Raw genomic sequence first — 13,570 nt, forward strand, 5'->3', positions numbered from 1 at the left:
GCATTTCCTTCTCAGAAGACAGGTTTCAGCCTTTGCACGCTGCATACAGTAGGGCCCCGCTCATACGGCGGGTTCTGTTCCGGACCCCCGCCGTAAAGCGGAAATCGCCATAAAGCAAAACCCATTGACAATAATGGGACGCGTCGAGCGAAAACGACGTCAAAATGGCGCGCGATGGAAAAAACCGCCGTAAAAACGGAACAAACGCTGCGCCTTAATGTGGGGACTTTCCCTAATTGAAAGCTTCCGCATTAGCAAATGGCTGTAAAGCGAAGCACCGTAAAGCGGGGCCCGCCTGTATGTTTAACGCAACGCAAGCTGCTTCCTGTGGTCCAACGTTTTAAGGCTGAATTTAGCTATGACAGAATTACTTTCAAGATGCTGCATAATACTTGTCCATCATTTCAGTTGCTCACAGCCTCAAGCAGAATAACTCTTGCTTCACAGATCGCTCAGGAGCAAACAACGCATTCATTGTAAACATTTGTAACAGTTCCCCAGAATCATTTTTTTATAAGAAAGACCACTTCCAGAGGGGCATCTGAGAAGAGAATCAGCGGGCTGCACACACATGCATGCTTAACTACCCCAAATCACCCTCTCCAAAAATCATTTTCTTTTACCTGAAGGGCCACAGAACTACCACTACATGCATCTGTGTTAAATGTGCAATGTGGTGGGAGCATGAATTTAGTGACTTGAGCCCTGCAGAGCCACTTGGTGGAAGGAAGGAGTTAAGGAGCTTGTTCTTGCAAGAGAACATTGGGAGTGCCTATAATGGTGAGGAAACCAGTTTGGCTCAGGCCTTGTCAAGAGCGGCTGGAGACCTCCAAGGAGATCTCCTTGAAATGCAGTGCCAATACTAGGCCACAAAGACTTTCAGGATTTCAGGTGGACAGTGAAAAGTAGAAGACAACAAAACAAACTTTGCCAAAACAAGCCTGTTTGGTTGGTTGTCTGTAGGACAACTCATGGTTTGTTCATACAATAAAACAAAACCATGGCTTTGTCTCATATGCGAAGGAGGCCAATATACATAAAATACTTTCAACAGTTTAGAGTGATATATAAATGCTAAGTATTATACAGGATTGAAATGCTAATCAAAGCACAACATTTTCTATTCAAGGACTACTTAAATAAAAATATAATCTTTACCATGCAGTAGAACAACTCTGTTCCATGATATCAAGTTGCTGTTGACATTTCTGTCAGAGAATAGTAATGTTGTAGTCACATAATCTAATAGCTAATTGAACACAGAGAGAAAAGTGGAGCAAATGTTAAATAATTAAACATTCATATTATAATAGAACTGTTTAATTTTTTAAAAAAACAATCTCACTTTCTCTACAATGGCAAATAAGTGTGAACAGCAAGCATTACCTCAGAACATCGGAACCCAGTCTTCTCTTGGTAGGTAAATAACTCAATATTTCCAAGATTAGTTGACAATAAAAAGGAATCTCTACAGTTGTGAAATTTGTCAGAAAAATCTTGCTACCTCTGGTGTTTCCAATATATTCATGGATCCCTGTACAATCTAGTGGTGCAGAGAAGGGCCACCCGCATTAGGTGGACCTCGGATATAGCTAATAAATTATCTAAATTCCTATATTCTGCTGAGGGTCTTGACCTTAGGGACAGTTTGTATTTGAAACTGCCCCGATGTCCGTTTGTATACTGTACCAGAAACTGCTGGGATTCATAAGTAACTCTTTAAACCTCAAAAATCAGCCGAGTCCAGGTGCCTTAGAGCGAGTGTCCAAGCCCTGGTTTGACCAGGACTGTGTGACATTGAAGAATACCCTAATGGCCATTTATAAGAGATATAGAGCTGCTGAATTACCAGCACTCCCAGCTGAATACCTAGCTATTAAAAGACGCTATACAATTTTAATAAAAGCGAAAAAGAAATCCCACCAAAAGGAAGTCTGGCAGAGTTTAATAGAAGCCTCCCGGCTAAAAGATTCAGGAAGGTTCTGGAGGCTGGTTTCAAGGGGGTGCCCGTCCGTCCCGTCGTGTATTGAATATCATATACTGGCCGGTGAATGGGAATCATACTTTGCTGGCATCTTTGCCAAGAGCCACAAAGCTGATAGTTCACCGTGGGATGATTTTAATATGCTACCCAGCTGGCCTCCGGTCTCCATTTGTGAGATTGCCGCACTTATTAATAAATTAAAGACAGGCAAGGGGCCTGGTGTTGACAATATCCCCCCGGTGTAGTGAAATTAGACACAGCTTGGGAATTGTAGTGTATGTAGTGTTAATGTGATACAGTATAGAATGTGTTAACCTGATATAACATAGAACCAGAAAAACAAATTTCCTAAGGTGCCTGTGGTTGCTAAATGTTCATTTCGTGCTTGATGCTTAAATGTCAGCTTGTCCATGTAACGGGATATTATTCAAGTAGATAGTGGTTGGAATGCATTGCGTCAACTGGAGAAAGCAGAGACAGGACGGATGAGCGAAAAACACTGATGACCAAAGCCAGGGCGTTGGCTCAATGCAAGGCAATGGAGAAACCTGGAAAGTTACTGACAAGACGGGAGGGGCTGTGTTAGGAGGGCTTCAGAGCATATATAACTTGTAACTGTGTAATCATGCTTTAGACTGGTTCTCAGGCATGAGCCAAAGAACCTAGTCTCCTTTTGCAAAAGCTATGGGTAATCAATAAAGGTGTTGACTTATACTTTGGTCTCCCATCTGGTGTGTGTTTTGGAGCTTCCTCCAGATGCAAAGAACCATTTTTGTGTAACACCGGAACTCCTTAAAAAACATCTAGATTGGTGGGCGCCTATAGTAGCAGCTTTGTTCGCGGCTATAGATCAATCAGTCTCCATTCCCGATGACTGGTGGATGGCTATTGTTGTCCCCCTCTATAAGAAGGGTAAAATAACGGACCCATCGAATTATAGACCTATTGGCCTCCTCAGTGTCATCAGTAAACTTTATGCAAGCCATCTTTTAGAGAAGCTAACCTCTTGGATGGAGGATGAAAACATCTTGGCCGATGAACAAGCCGGTTTTAGATTGGGTCGCTCCACTGTGGACCAGGGTCTTGTCCTCCAGCATTTGGCTGAAAAATATTCTTCACGTAAAGGGGGGAGGCATTTTTCACCGCCTTTATAGACCTTAAATCAGCTTTTGATGTAATATCCCGGGAGAGATTGTGGGCGAAACTGATGGACACAAATATTGATAGACGTCTGCTCTGTTTAATTTGCTGTTTGCACGAGAAGACCTGGTTAAGGGTAAGGTGCAATCAGGCTGGACATTTGTCTGTGCGGATTCCATCTTTTAACGGAGTGAAACAGGGTTGTGTCTTAGCACCCTCTTTATTTAATTTTTACATTAATTCATTGGTGAAACATCTATTGGCAGTAAATTCCCACCCCCCCATTCTGGTGAGGAGACATATTTCCTGCCTACTGTACGCTGATGATATTGTCCTTTTATCCCAAACACAGATAATAATAATAATAATAATATTTAATTTGTTTGTCGCCTATCTGGCAATTAGCCACTCTAGGCAACGTACATTAAAAGAGATAAAATACAATAATAACAGATGTAATCACATTAATAACAATAGGTAAAATACTGGACAGTCATCAATATATATAAAAGCAATTATATTAACAACATACAATAAATGACAGAATTATGGTGATTTACCCAATGACCTCAAAGGCTTGCTGGAATAGCCACGTCTTCAGGGCCTTGCGGAATACATCTAGGGAAGGGGCATGTCGAAGATCACATGGGAGGGAGTTCCAGAGAGTGGGGGCCACCACAGAAAAGGCCCTCTCCCTAGTACCCACCAACCTAGCTGTTTTGGTTGGCGGGATTGAGAGAAGGCCTTGTGTGGCTGATCTAGTACGCAACCGTGGTGTGTACCATGGTGCTACTTGAGTTCTGTTCAGGGGGAGAGGACGTTTCGGAGCCACTCGGTCTAACGCCCCGGCGATCCTCTCATTCCACTCCATCACCACGGCATCGACTGGGCGACCTTCAGCAGGTTCCAATTCCCCAAGTGCTGTCAGGAAACCATCTGGATCCATCAGGCGCCTGGGGCAGACCATTCTAATAGGACCTTTACCCCTGCGGAGGGCATGCGGCATCGAGAGATCCATCTTTACCAGATAGTGGTCTGACCATGACACAGGGATAAAAGAATTAGCCCCTAACTTCAGCACACTACCCTCCCCTCCCGGGACAAATACAAGGTCAAGAGTATGACCGGCTACATGGGTGGGCTCAGTATTACTAAGGCGCAGTTCCCAGGAAGCCATGGTTTCCAGGAAATCCCAAGGAGCTCCAGTGAGAGTGGTTGTCAGCTCTACACTGCATCAGCAGTGTCAGGGGGGGCTGGAAATTCCTGGGTCTCTGGCAGGGAAGGAAAGTCCTTAGCCAGCAGTCGGGTTGTAAATCTGCCAGGCCTATCCGAAGCGTACTTGCCGAGTCAGAAGTCCAGAAGCGAGGTCAGTAGAGGTCCGGGATCAATTGCCAAGGGGTCAGTCAAAGAGATGCTGCAGGGAAACTAGGTCTACACGAAGCCACGCCTGACGTTGCAGTCAGCAACAAGCTGCAGCCAAGGTGTGCCTTATAAAGAGCAGGATGGACAGCAGGTGTGAGCCCTCAGTGTTTGGGCCTTAAGGAGACAGGCCTGCCTCTCTTCTGCCTGACCTTCTGCTGTCTACGTTCTGCAGGTGAGGGGGAAGTATCCTGTTCACTGTCTGTGTCTGGCTGCAGGGCCTCTGCTGTCCCTGGGGTGCTCTGCAGCTGAGGGGCAGAAGGAGCTGGATTCTCAGGAGGCTCCTCCGTGTTTCCAGATGCTCCTGGGTCTGCTGCTGTTACTCCCGAGTCGTCCTCATCTGAGGAGTCCTCTGACGGGGCCATGACACTATCCCCCGCCCCACGACCAAACCTCCGCCTCCCGCCGGGGCCCGGCTTATCCGGGTAGCGCTGGTGGAAGCGCCGGACCAGACGAGGGGCATGCACCTGCGCCGCATCTTCCCATGAGCGTTCCTCAGGGCCGTACCCCTGCCAGTCTATGAGGTACTGGAGGCAGCCCCGATGCCTCCGGGAGTCCAGGATCTGCGCCACTTCGAATTCCTCTTCCCCGTTGACTTGTATCAGTGGCGGGGGCGGCGGTTTACTACTCAAGGGGTGAGGCGGGAGAGCGGGAGTCAGCAGTGATCTATGGAAGACAGGGTGAATGCGGAAGGAGGCAGGGAGTTGGAACCGGAACGCCACCGGGTTAATTTGCTGGGTGATCCGGAAGGGACCTGCATTCCGAGCCTCCAGCTTGTGAGACGGCCGTTGCGAACGCAGGAATTTGGTTGAGAGCCATACCCGTTCGCCTACCTTCAGCGGCGAGCCTGGTGGGCGGTGGCGGTCAGCAAAGCGCTTATACGCGTCCTTGGCCTGCTCCAGCTGCTCCTTCAGGACTGCCTGCAGGGCTTGCAACTCCTGCAGCATGACATCTGCGGCGGGAGACCGGCGACGGGGGTCGCACTGAGGGGAAGAATCGGGGGTGGTAGCCGTAGGAGGCAAAGAACGGGGTCTGGCGCGTGGAGGCATGCACGGAGTTATTATACGCGAACTCCGCCAGCGGTAACAGATCCACCCAATTGTCCTGTTGGAAGCAGGTGTAACACCGCAGGTATTGTTCGACGGTGGCGTTGGTACGTTCTGTTTGTCCATCTGATTGAGGGTGGTGGGCGGAGGACAAGCGGATCTGGACGTCCAGGGCCCGAAACAGGGCCTGCCAGAACCGGACGGTGAACTGGGCTCCTCGGTCAGAGATCAGGTGGTCGGGGAGGCCGTGTAACCAGAAAACCTGGGTCAAGAACAGTTGCGCAGTTTCTGGGGCAGAGGGTAGGCCGGCACAGGGGAGGAAATGGGCCATCTTGGTGAACAGGTCTACGACTACGAGGATGGTGGTCATTCCCCGGGAGGCCGGTAAGTCCGTGATAAAATCCAGGGAGACTGAGCGCCAGGGCCCGGGGGGGTAGGCAGTGGGAGCAGGAGCCCCGGGGGCTTGCCGGGGTGGCTATGGGCTCGCTGGCAGGTATCACAGGCCGCTACATAGTCCTTGACGTCCGCTTGGACCCGTGGCCACCAGAAATCCCGTAGGACCAGGTGGAGGGTTTTCTACGTTCCAAAATGCCCTGCCAGCTGGCTGTCATGGCAGAGGTGGAGCACCTCTCCCCGCAGAGCTCCCGGGGGAACGTACAACCGGTTCCGGTGATACAAGAGGCCCTGCTGCAAGGAAAAGGGGCTGTCCCGGGCGGGCATCCCTGACTGGAGCTCTCGCTGCTGGGCCAGGGCGTAGGGGTCCTTTTGCTGCTGTTCCTGCACCCGGTCCAGGAGGGGTTGTGGCTGGTGGGTAGCGGCGAAGTTCTCTGGGCGAAGAATTGGGCGAAGGGGGCGATCGACCTGCTCGGCTTGGTATTCTGGCTTGCGAGAGAGCGTGTCTGCTAGGGTGTTTCGGCGGCCAGGGAGGTAGGTGACCGTGAACTGGAACCGGGAGAAAAACAGGGACCACCGGATCTGGCGTTGGTTCAGCCATCGGGCGCTTTGCAGGTGCTCCAGGTTTCAGTGGTCTGTTCGTACCTGGACCGGATGGCATGCCCCTTCCAGGAGATGACGCCAGGTCTCGAAGGCTACTTTGATGGCCAGTAACTCCTTCTCCCAAATGGTGTAGTTCTGTTCCGAAGCGTTGAGTTTCCGGGAGTGGAACGCACAGGGGAGCAGGGACTGCTTGCTCCCCACCGGCTGAAGTAGGACCGCTACCACTGTCTTATCCGATGCATCGGCCTCCACTATGTAAGGTCGGGTAGGGTCGGGTTGCTGGAGGATGGGTTCAGATGTAAAGGCGTGTTGGAGGCGCCGGAAGGCCTGTTGAGCGGCCTCGGTCCAAACAAACTTCTCTTTGCCTCGAAGCAGGTCTGAGATGGGCGTGGTGAGTTCGGAGAAGTGGGAGATGAACCGGCGGTAATAGTTGGCGAAGCCCAAGAAGCGCTGCACATCTTTGGGGCTTCGTGGAGCGGCCCAGTGGAGGATGGTCTCAATTTTGGCGGGGTCCATCTGGATACCCGAGGGCGAGATCCGATGGCCTAGGAAATCCACGGTCGTGACGTCAAAGGCGCATTTTTCGAGCTTGGCGAAGAGGCGGTGCTCCTGCAGGCGCTGCAGCACCGCTCGAACGTGCTCCTTATGTTCCGAGGGGTTCCGCGAGTAGATCATGATGTCATCCAAGTAGATCACCAGGAAGCGGTCTAGGAGGTCCCGGAAGACGTCGTTCATGAAGTGCTGGAAGACGGCAGGAGCGTTGCACAAGCCAAACGGCATCACAGTGTACTCAAAGTGCCCATAACGGGTGCGGAAGGCCGTCTTCCACTCATCGCCCTCCCGCATACGCACCAGGTTGTAGGCCCCTCTCAGGTCTAGTTTGGTGAAAATGCGAACGCCCTGCAGCCGCTCTAACAGTTCTGGGATCAGGGGCAGAGGGTAGCGATTCCGAACTGTAATCTGGTTGAGGGCGCGGTAGTCATTGCACAGCCGGAGTTCCCCACATTTCTTTTTGACAAAGAGGACAGGGGCGGCTGCAGGGGACGTGGAAGGGCGAATGAACCCTCGGCGCAGGTTCTTGTCGAGGAACTCTCTGAGGGCTGCCAGTTCGGGTTCTGACAGGAAATAAAGCCGGCCCACGGGAATCTTGGCTCCGGGGAGCAGATCAATGGGACAGTCGTAAGGACGATGGGGCGGCAACTGGTCTGCCTCTTGCTTCCCAAACACATCCGCGAACTCCCGGTACTGTTCCGGTAAGGCCTCGGGCACGGAGCTTGCCTCCTGGGTCATCAGGATGCGCTCCTTCGGCCTCCAGCAGTTGGCTTGGCAATGGGGGGATCCGAGGGTCAGTCGGCCCGTGGACCACTGGATGATGGGGTCATGCCGCTGGAGCCATGCCAGGCCCAGCACGACCGGGAAGTGGGGTGCGGCAGCCAGGTAGAACTGGAGGCTTTCCTCGTGCTCACCCAGGGCCATGTCGAACGGCACTGTCTCCTGTACTACAGGGCCCGAGGCGAGAAGCCGGCCATCAATAGTCTCCACCAGGAGGGGGCGGTGAATGGGTTGACTAGGAACCCGGTGGAGCTTGGCAAAGGACACGTCCATAAAATTGCTGGTGGATCCTGAGTCCAGCATGGCGGGTACTTGTAGGGGACTGTCAGTGCGATCAACACGGTCAGATGCTTGGGCGGTGAGGAACTGAGGTGGCGGGCCCCTTGAACCATGAGGTTGCCCCGGCTCAGGGGCCTGTGAAGGCCGGGGCATGGGCGTTTCCCAAGGCAGGGGCTGTGGGTCGTTTCGCGGAACACTGGGCTGCAAAATGTCCCGGGGTCCCGCAATACAGGCAGAGGCCCTGTTGCCGGCGTCTCAGCTTTTCGGCCGCAGAGAGACGTGGCCGAGCCCCTCCCAGCTGCATCGGTTCTGCCGGGGGTGTAGGGTCCTTGCCGACAGGCTCCAAGGGCCCAGCCACTGGGGCTGATACTCTGTAGACTGGCCGGGGTCGGTTGGTAGCACGCCTGCTTTCCAGCCTCCCGTCAATCTGGAGACACAGGCGTATGAGGGCTTGCAGGGTTCCAGGGCGCTCCACCCTAGCTAGCTCATCCAGGAGCTCATCCGACAGCCCCTCCTGAAACTGGTCCATGAGAGTGGCTTCGTTCCAGCCCAGGGTTTGTTGCAATAGACGAAAGTCTGTTACATATTCCCCCAAGGGGCGTCGGCCTTGCCGCAGCCTGCGTATCCGACGGTTGGCTGTGGCAGATTGCACTGGGTCCTCGAACATAGCCTTCAATTCTCTGGTGAAGGCGGCTAGGTCGTTGAGCACGGGGCTCCGCTCGAGGAGCAGGGGCGTGGCCCATCTAGCTGCCGCCCCGGTGCAGAGGTTAATCAAGAATCCCACCCGGGTCTTATCATCTGGGAAGGCCTCTGGGCGTAACTCCATGAAGAGCTGGGCCTGGGCCAAGAAGGCTGAGAGCTGGTCGGAAGCCCCAGTAAATTTCTCTGGGAGAGTCACAGGGCACTTGGCTCTCCCTGTAGGGAGAGGGGGTGGGGCTGCTGCTAGCTGGGTTTGCAAGCCTTGGACGGCCAACAGCAGCTGGTCTACTTGTGAGCGCAGGAGCAAGTTTTCAGAATGAGCAGGGCCAAGAGAGAAATAGCTCTGAAAAATATAGATAGATGTGTAATAGTATATCTGGCAGGTAGCCTAAGCCTGTCTACTGAAATAAGGCAGGAAGTAGACAGCAAAGGTATGTTCTCTCCTTCACAAAGGGCATGCCACAAACCTGCTTTGCATAGTCCTGCCTCTTGGAGTGGGAGGAGCCACCCAGTCAAGGATATACTCCTCAGCCATAGGAAAATAAGCAATGCTTACTTACGCCTCCTCAGTTTGCTGCAGCAACATTAACTGCCCGATTCACCAACCAGTCAAGGGAGGAATTCTTGAGTTTTAAGGTAACAAATCAGCCTGATCTATGCAGTTATACTCAAGATGTTTTGAAAAGCTGTTTCATCCAAACTCTAAACTGTGGTTAATCTTAACTAGGATTAGCGAAAACAAGCCAAAGTCACAAACAATGGTTACGATTATCCACAGTTTGGCTAGGTTCAGACGAAATGACAACCTGCAGTTAATCAAAAATTGAAGTGAAAGCTGTCAAACCCTTGCGATCCCACCAGAAGAGGTAAGGTGAGGTTAGGCTCATACGGTTTAGCATTATGTCCAAACCAGCCACTCTAAACTGCTTCTGAACCCGGCAGTAGGCTGAGTGAAAACGGATCATTAATCTAGTATAGTAAATGGAAAACTAATTATATATCAGATAAAAATGTAACACTTTCAACTTACATCTGATTTTATCTCAGCATCATAAATAAGGCTCTCCCATAGACCATGGAATTCAACTGAAACACACCATCATGACATATTATTTCAAATACATAGCTATACAAATCAAAATATAATTTTGAAACTCAGCAGTTTATTCGCTATTTAATGAATTATACTAACTTTGTTTTCAACTTAATAAATGAATGCTGCACTCTCTCTCTCTCTCTCTCGCACGCGCGCTCTCTCTCTACACTCTCTCGCGTGCGCGCTCTCTCTACACTCTCTCTCGCGCGCTCTCTCTACACTCTCTATCTCGCGCGCACGCTCTCTACTCTCTCTCGCGCGCGCGCTCTCTACTCTCTCTCGCGCGCGCTCTCTACTCTCTCTCTCGCGCGCGCGCGCTCTCTACTCTCTCTCTCGCGCGCGCTCTCTCTACTCTCTCTCTCGCGCGCGCTCTCTACTCTCTCTCTCTCGCGCGCGCGCTCTCTACTCTCTCTCGCGCGCGCGCTCTCTACTCTCTCTCGCGCGCGCGCTCTCTACTCTCTCTCGCGCGCGCGCGCTCTCTACTCTCTCTCTCTCTCGCGCGCGCGCTCTCTACTCTCTCTCTCTCTCTCGCGCGCGCTCTCTACTCTCTCTCTCTCGCGCGCGCGCTCTCTACTCTCTCTCTCTCGCGCGCGCGCTCTCTACTCTCTCTCTCTCTCGCGCGCGCGCTCTCTACTCTCTCTCTCTCGCGCGCGCTCTCTACTCTCTCTCGCGCGCGCGCTCTACTCTCTCTCGCGCGCGCGCTCTACTCTCTCTCTCTCGCGCGCGCGCTCTACTCTCTCTCTCTCTCGCGCGCGCGCTCTACTCTCTCACTCGCGCGCGCGCGCTCTCTACTCTCTCTCTCGCGCTCGCGCGCTCTCTCTACTCTCGCGCGCGCACGCGCTCTCTACACTCTCGCGCGCGCACGCGCTCTCTACACTCTCGCGCGCGCACGCGCTCTCTACACTCTCTCGCGCGCACGCGCTCTCTACACTCTCTCTCTCTCGCGCGCGCGCTCTCTACACTCTCTCTCTCGCGCGCGCGCTCTCTACACACTCTTTCGCGCGCGCGCTCTCTACACACACTCTCGCGCGCGCGCTCTCTCTACACACTCTCTCTCGCGCGCGCGCTCTCTCTACACACTCTCTCGCGCGCGCTCTCTACACACACTCTCTCGCGCGCTCTCTACACACACTCTCTCTCGCGCGCGCTCTCTCTACACGCGCGCGCGCGCTCTCTCTACACGCGCGCGCGCGCACACTCTCTCTCGCACGCGCGCACACTCTCTCTCGCGCGCGCGCACACTCTCTCTCGCGCGCGCACTCTCTCTCTCTCTCGCGCGCGCGCGCACTCTCTCTCGCGCGCGCACTCTCTCTCGCGCGCGCGCACTCTCTCTCGCGCGCGCGCACTCTCTCTCGCGCGCGCGCACTCTCTCTCGCGCGCGCGCACTCTCTCTCGCGCGCGCGCGCACTCTCTCTCGCTCGCGCGCGCACTCTCTCTCGCTCGCGCGCGCACTCTCTCTCGCGCGCGCGCGCACTCTCTCTCGCGCGCGCGCGCACTCTCTCTCTCTCGCGCGCGCACTCTCTCTCTCGCGCGCGCGCACTCTCTCTCTCGCGCGCGCGCACTCTCTCTCGCGCGCGCGGGCGCACTCTCTCTCTCTCGCGCGCGCGCTCTCTCTCTCGCGCGCGCGCGCACACTCTCACACGCGCGCACACTCTCTCTCTCTCGCGCGCACACCCTCTCGCGCGCGCGCGCACACCCTCTCGCGCGCGCGCGCACACCCTCTCTCGCGCGCGCACACCCTCTCGCGCGCGCGCACACTCTCTCTCTCTCTCACGCGCACACACTCTCACGCGCGCACACACTCTCACGCGCGCACACACTCTCACGCGCGCACACTCACGCGCGCACACTCACGCGCGCACACTCTCTCACGCGCGCACACTCTCACGCGCGCACACTCTCACGCGCGCACACTCTCTCTCTCACGCGCACACTCTCTCTCTCACGCGCACACTCTCTCTCACGCGCGCACACTCTCTCACGCGCACACTCTCTCACGCGCACACTCTCTCACGCGCACTCTCTCACGCGCACTCTCTCACGCGCACTCTCTCACGCGCACACACTCTCTCTCTCACGCGCACACTCTCTCTCTCACGCGCACACTCTCGCTCTCTGTCGAGACTTTGGAACGGGATCCTGAAGACAATGTGGGAGAGAGTGGGGAGGGGGATTTAGAATTCCAGGAGTTGCAGCTAGGGAGTGAAGAGGAGGGAGGAGAGAGAGAGATGTCTGCAGTAAGAGACCTTGGGATTCCAACGGCCGAGGATTCAGCCCTGCCAGTTCTCACGCCTCCTTTCGAGCAGCAGGGAGGGGAGATGGAAGAGGAGTCGGAGAGAATACGTAACCCCTCCTCAGCCCAGCAGCCCCGTAAAGAAGCCGGTGTCCAGTTTCCACTCACCCGGCCCCCCGCACGGGATAGAGACGTCAGTGCCTCACAGGGAGGAACCCTCCTCCCCTCGAGCTCGCAGACGGCAAAGGAGGGAGGAACAGAAAAAGGCGGAGGGAGGGGGATCTCTCCGAAGGAGCGCAAGGCTTCGCGACCGCCTCCCTCCTTCATAAGGGGTGGGGAGGCAGGAAAAACTTCGCTCTGTCAACTTGCTTTCAATGCTGCAGGAATAGGCACTTAGGGAATCTAGTGAGTTAGATTAGAGGCTTGCATGAAGCGCAGTAAATTCAATGTGGAAACTTCCTTAATAAAGAAAGAATTAATCACATCCCAGAGTTCCGTTATTGCCTCTCACCCTGGGCACGAGAGCTTGACAGAGCGACTTTCTGATCCCTCAAGCCCTCAGCAACTTGCCGAATACAAGATGGATCTGGGAGCTGCAGGAAGGATCTCCCTTGAGTCGTTGCAAGCGGATTTACAGGCATAAGAACGTAAGAAGAGCCTGCTGGATCAGGCCAGTGGCCCATCTAGTCCAGCATTCTGTTCTCACAGTGGCCAACCAGGTGCCTGGGGGAAGCCCGCAAGCAGGACCCGAGTGCAAGAACACTCTCCCCTCCTGAGGCTTCCGGCAACTGGTTTTCAGAAGCATGCTGCCTCTGACTAGGGTGGCAGAGCACAGCCATCATGGCTAGTAGCCATTGATAGCCCTGTCCTCCATGAATTTGTCTAATCTTCTTTTAAAGCCATCCAAGCTGGTGGCCATTACTGCATCTTGTGGGAGCAAATTCCATAGTTTAACTATGCGCTGAGTAAAGAAGTACTTCCTTTTGTCTGTCCTGAATCTTCCAACATTCAGCTTCTTTGAATGTCCACGAGTTCTAGTATTATGAGAGAGGGAGAAGAACTTTTCTCTATCCACTTTCTCAATGCCATGCATAATTTTATACACTTCTATCATGTCTCCTCTGACCCGCCTTTTCTCTAAACTAAAAAGCCCCAAATGCTGCAACCTTTCCTCGTAAGGGAGTCGCTCCATCCCCTTGATCATTCTGGTTGCCCTCTTCTGAACCTTTTCCAACTCTATAATATCCTTTTTGAGATGAGGCGACCAGAACTGTACACAGTATTCCAAATGCGGCCGCACCATAGATTTATACAACGGCATTATGATATCGGCCGGTTTATTTTCA

At 53.6% G+C, this 13,570-nt stretch overlaps 1 protein-coding gene across 2 annotated transcripts in view; it reads right to left on the reverse strand.

Moving 5' to 3' along the window:
* Window positions 1-13,570, reverse strand: part of TRIP13 (thyroid hormone receptor interactor 13) — a 73,956-nt gene that overhangs the window by 31,868 nt on the left and 28,518 nt on the right. For both annotated transcript variants that reach the window (XM_061588478.1, XM_061588477.1), the window contains exons 7-8: window positions 9,926-9,981; window positions 1,159-1,249 (exon numbers count right to left, since the gene is read on the reverse strand). In XM_061588478.1, coding sequence (XP_061444462.1) covers window positions 1,159-1,249; window positions 9,926-9,981 — 147 coding nt within the window. The remainder of the gene's footprint in view (window positions 1-1,158; window positions 1,250-9,925; window positions 9,982-13,570) is intronic.

The sequence above is a fragment of the Rhineura floridana genome, chromosome 11 (genome assembly GCF_030035675.1).
Source record: "Rhineura floridana isolate rRhiFlo1 chromosome 11, rRhiFlo1.hap2, whole genome shotgun sequence".
Taxonomy (NCBI): domain Eukaryota; kingdom Metazoa; phylum Chordata; class Lepidosauria; order Squamata; family Rhineuridae; genus Rhineura; species Rhineura floridana.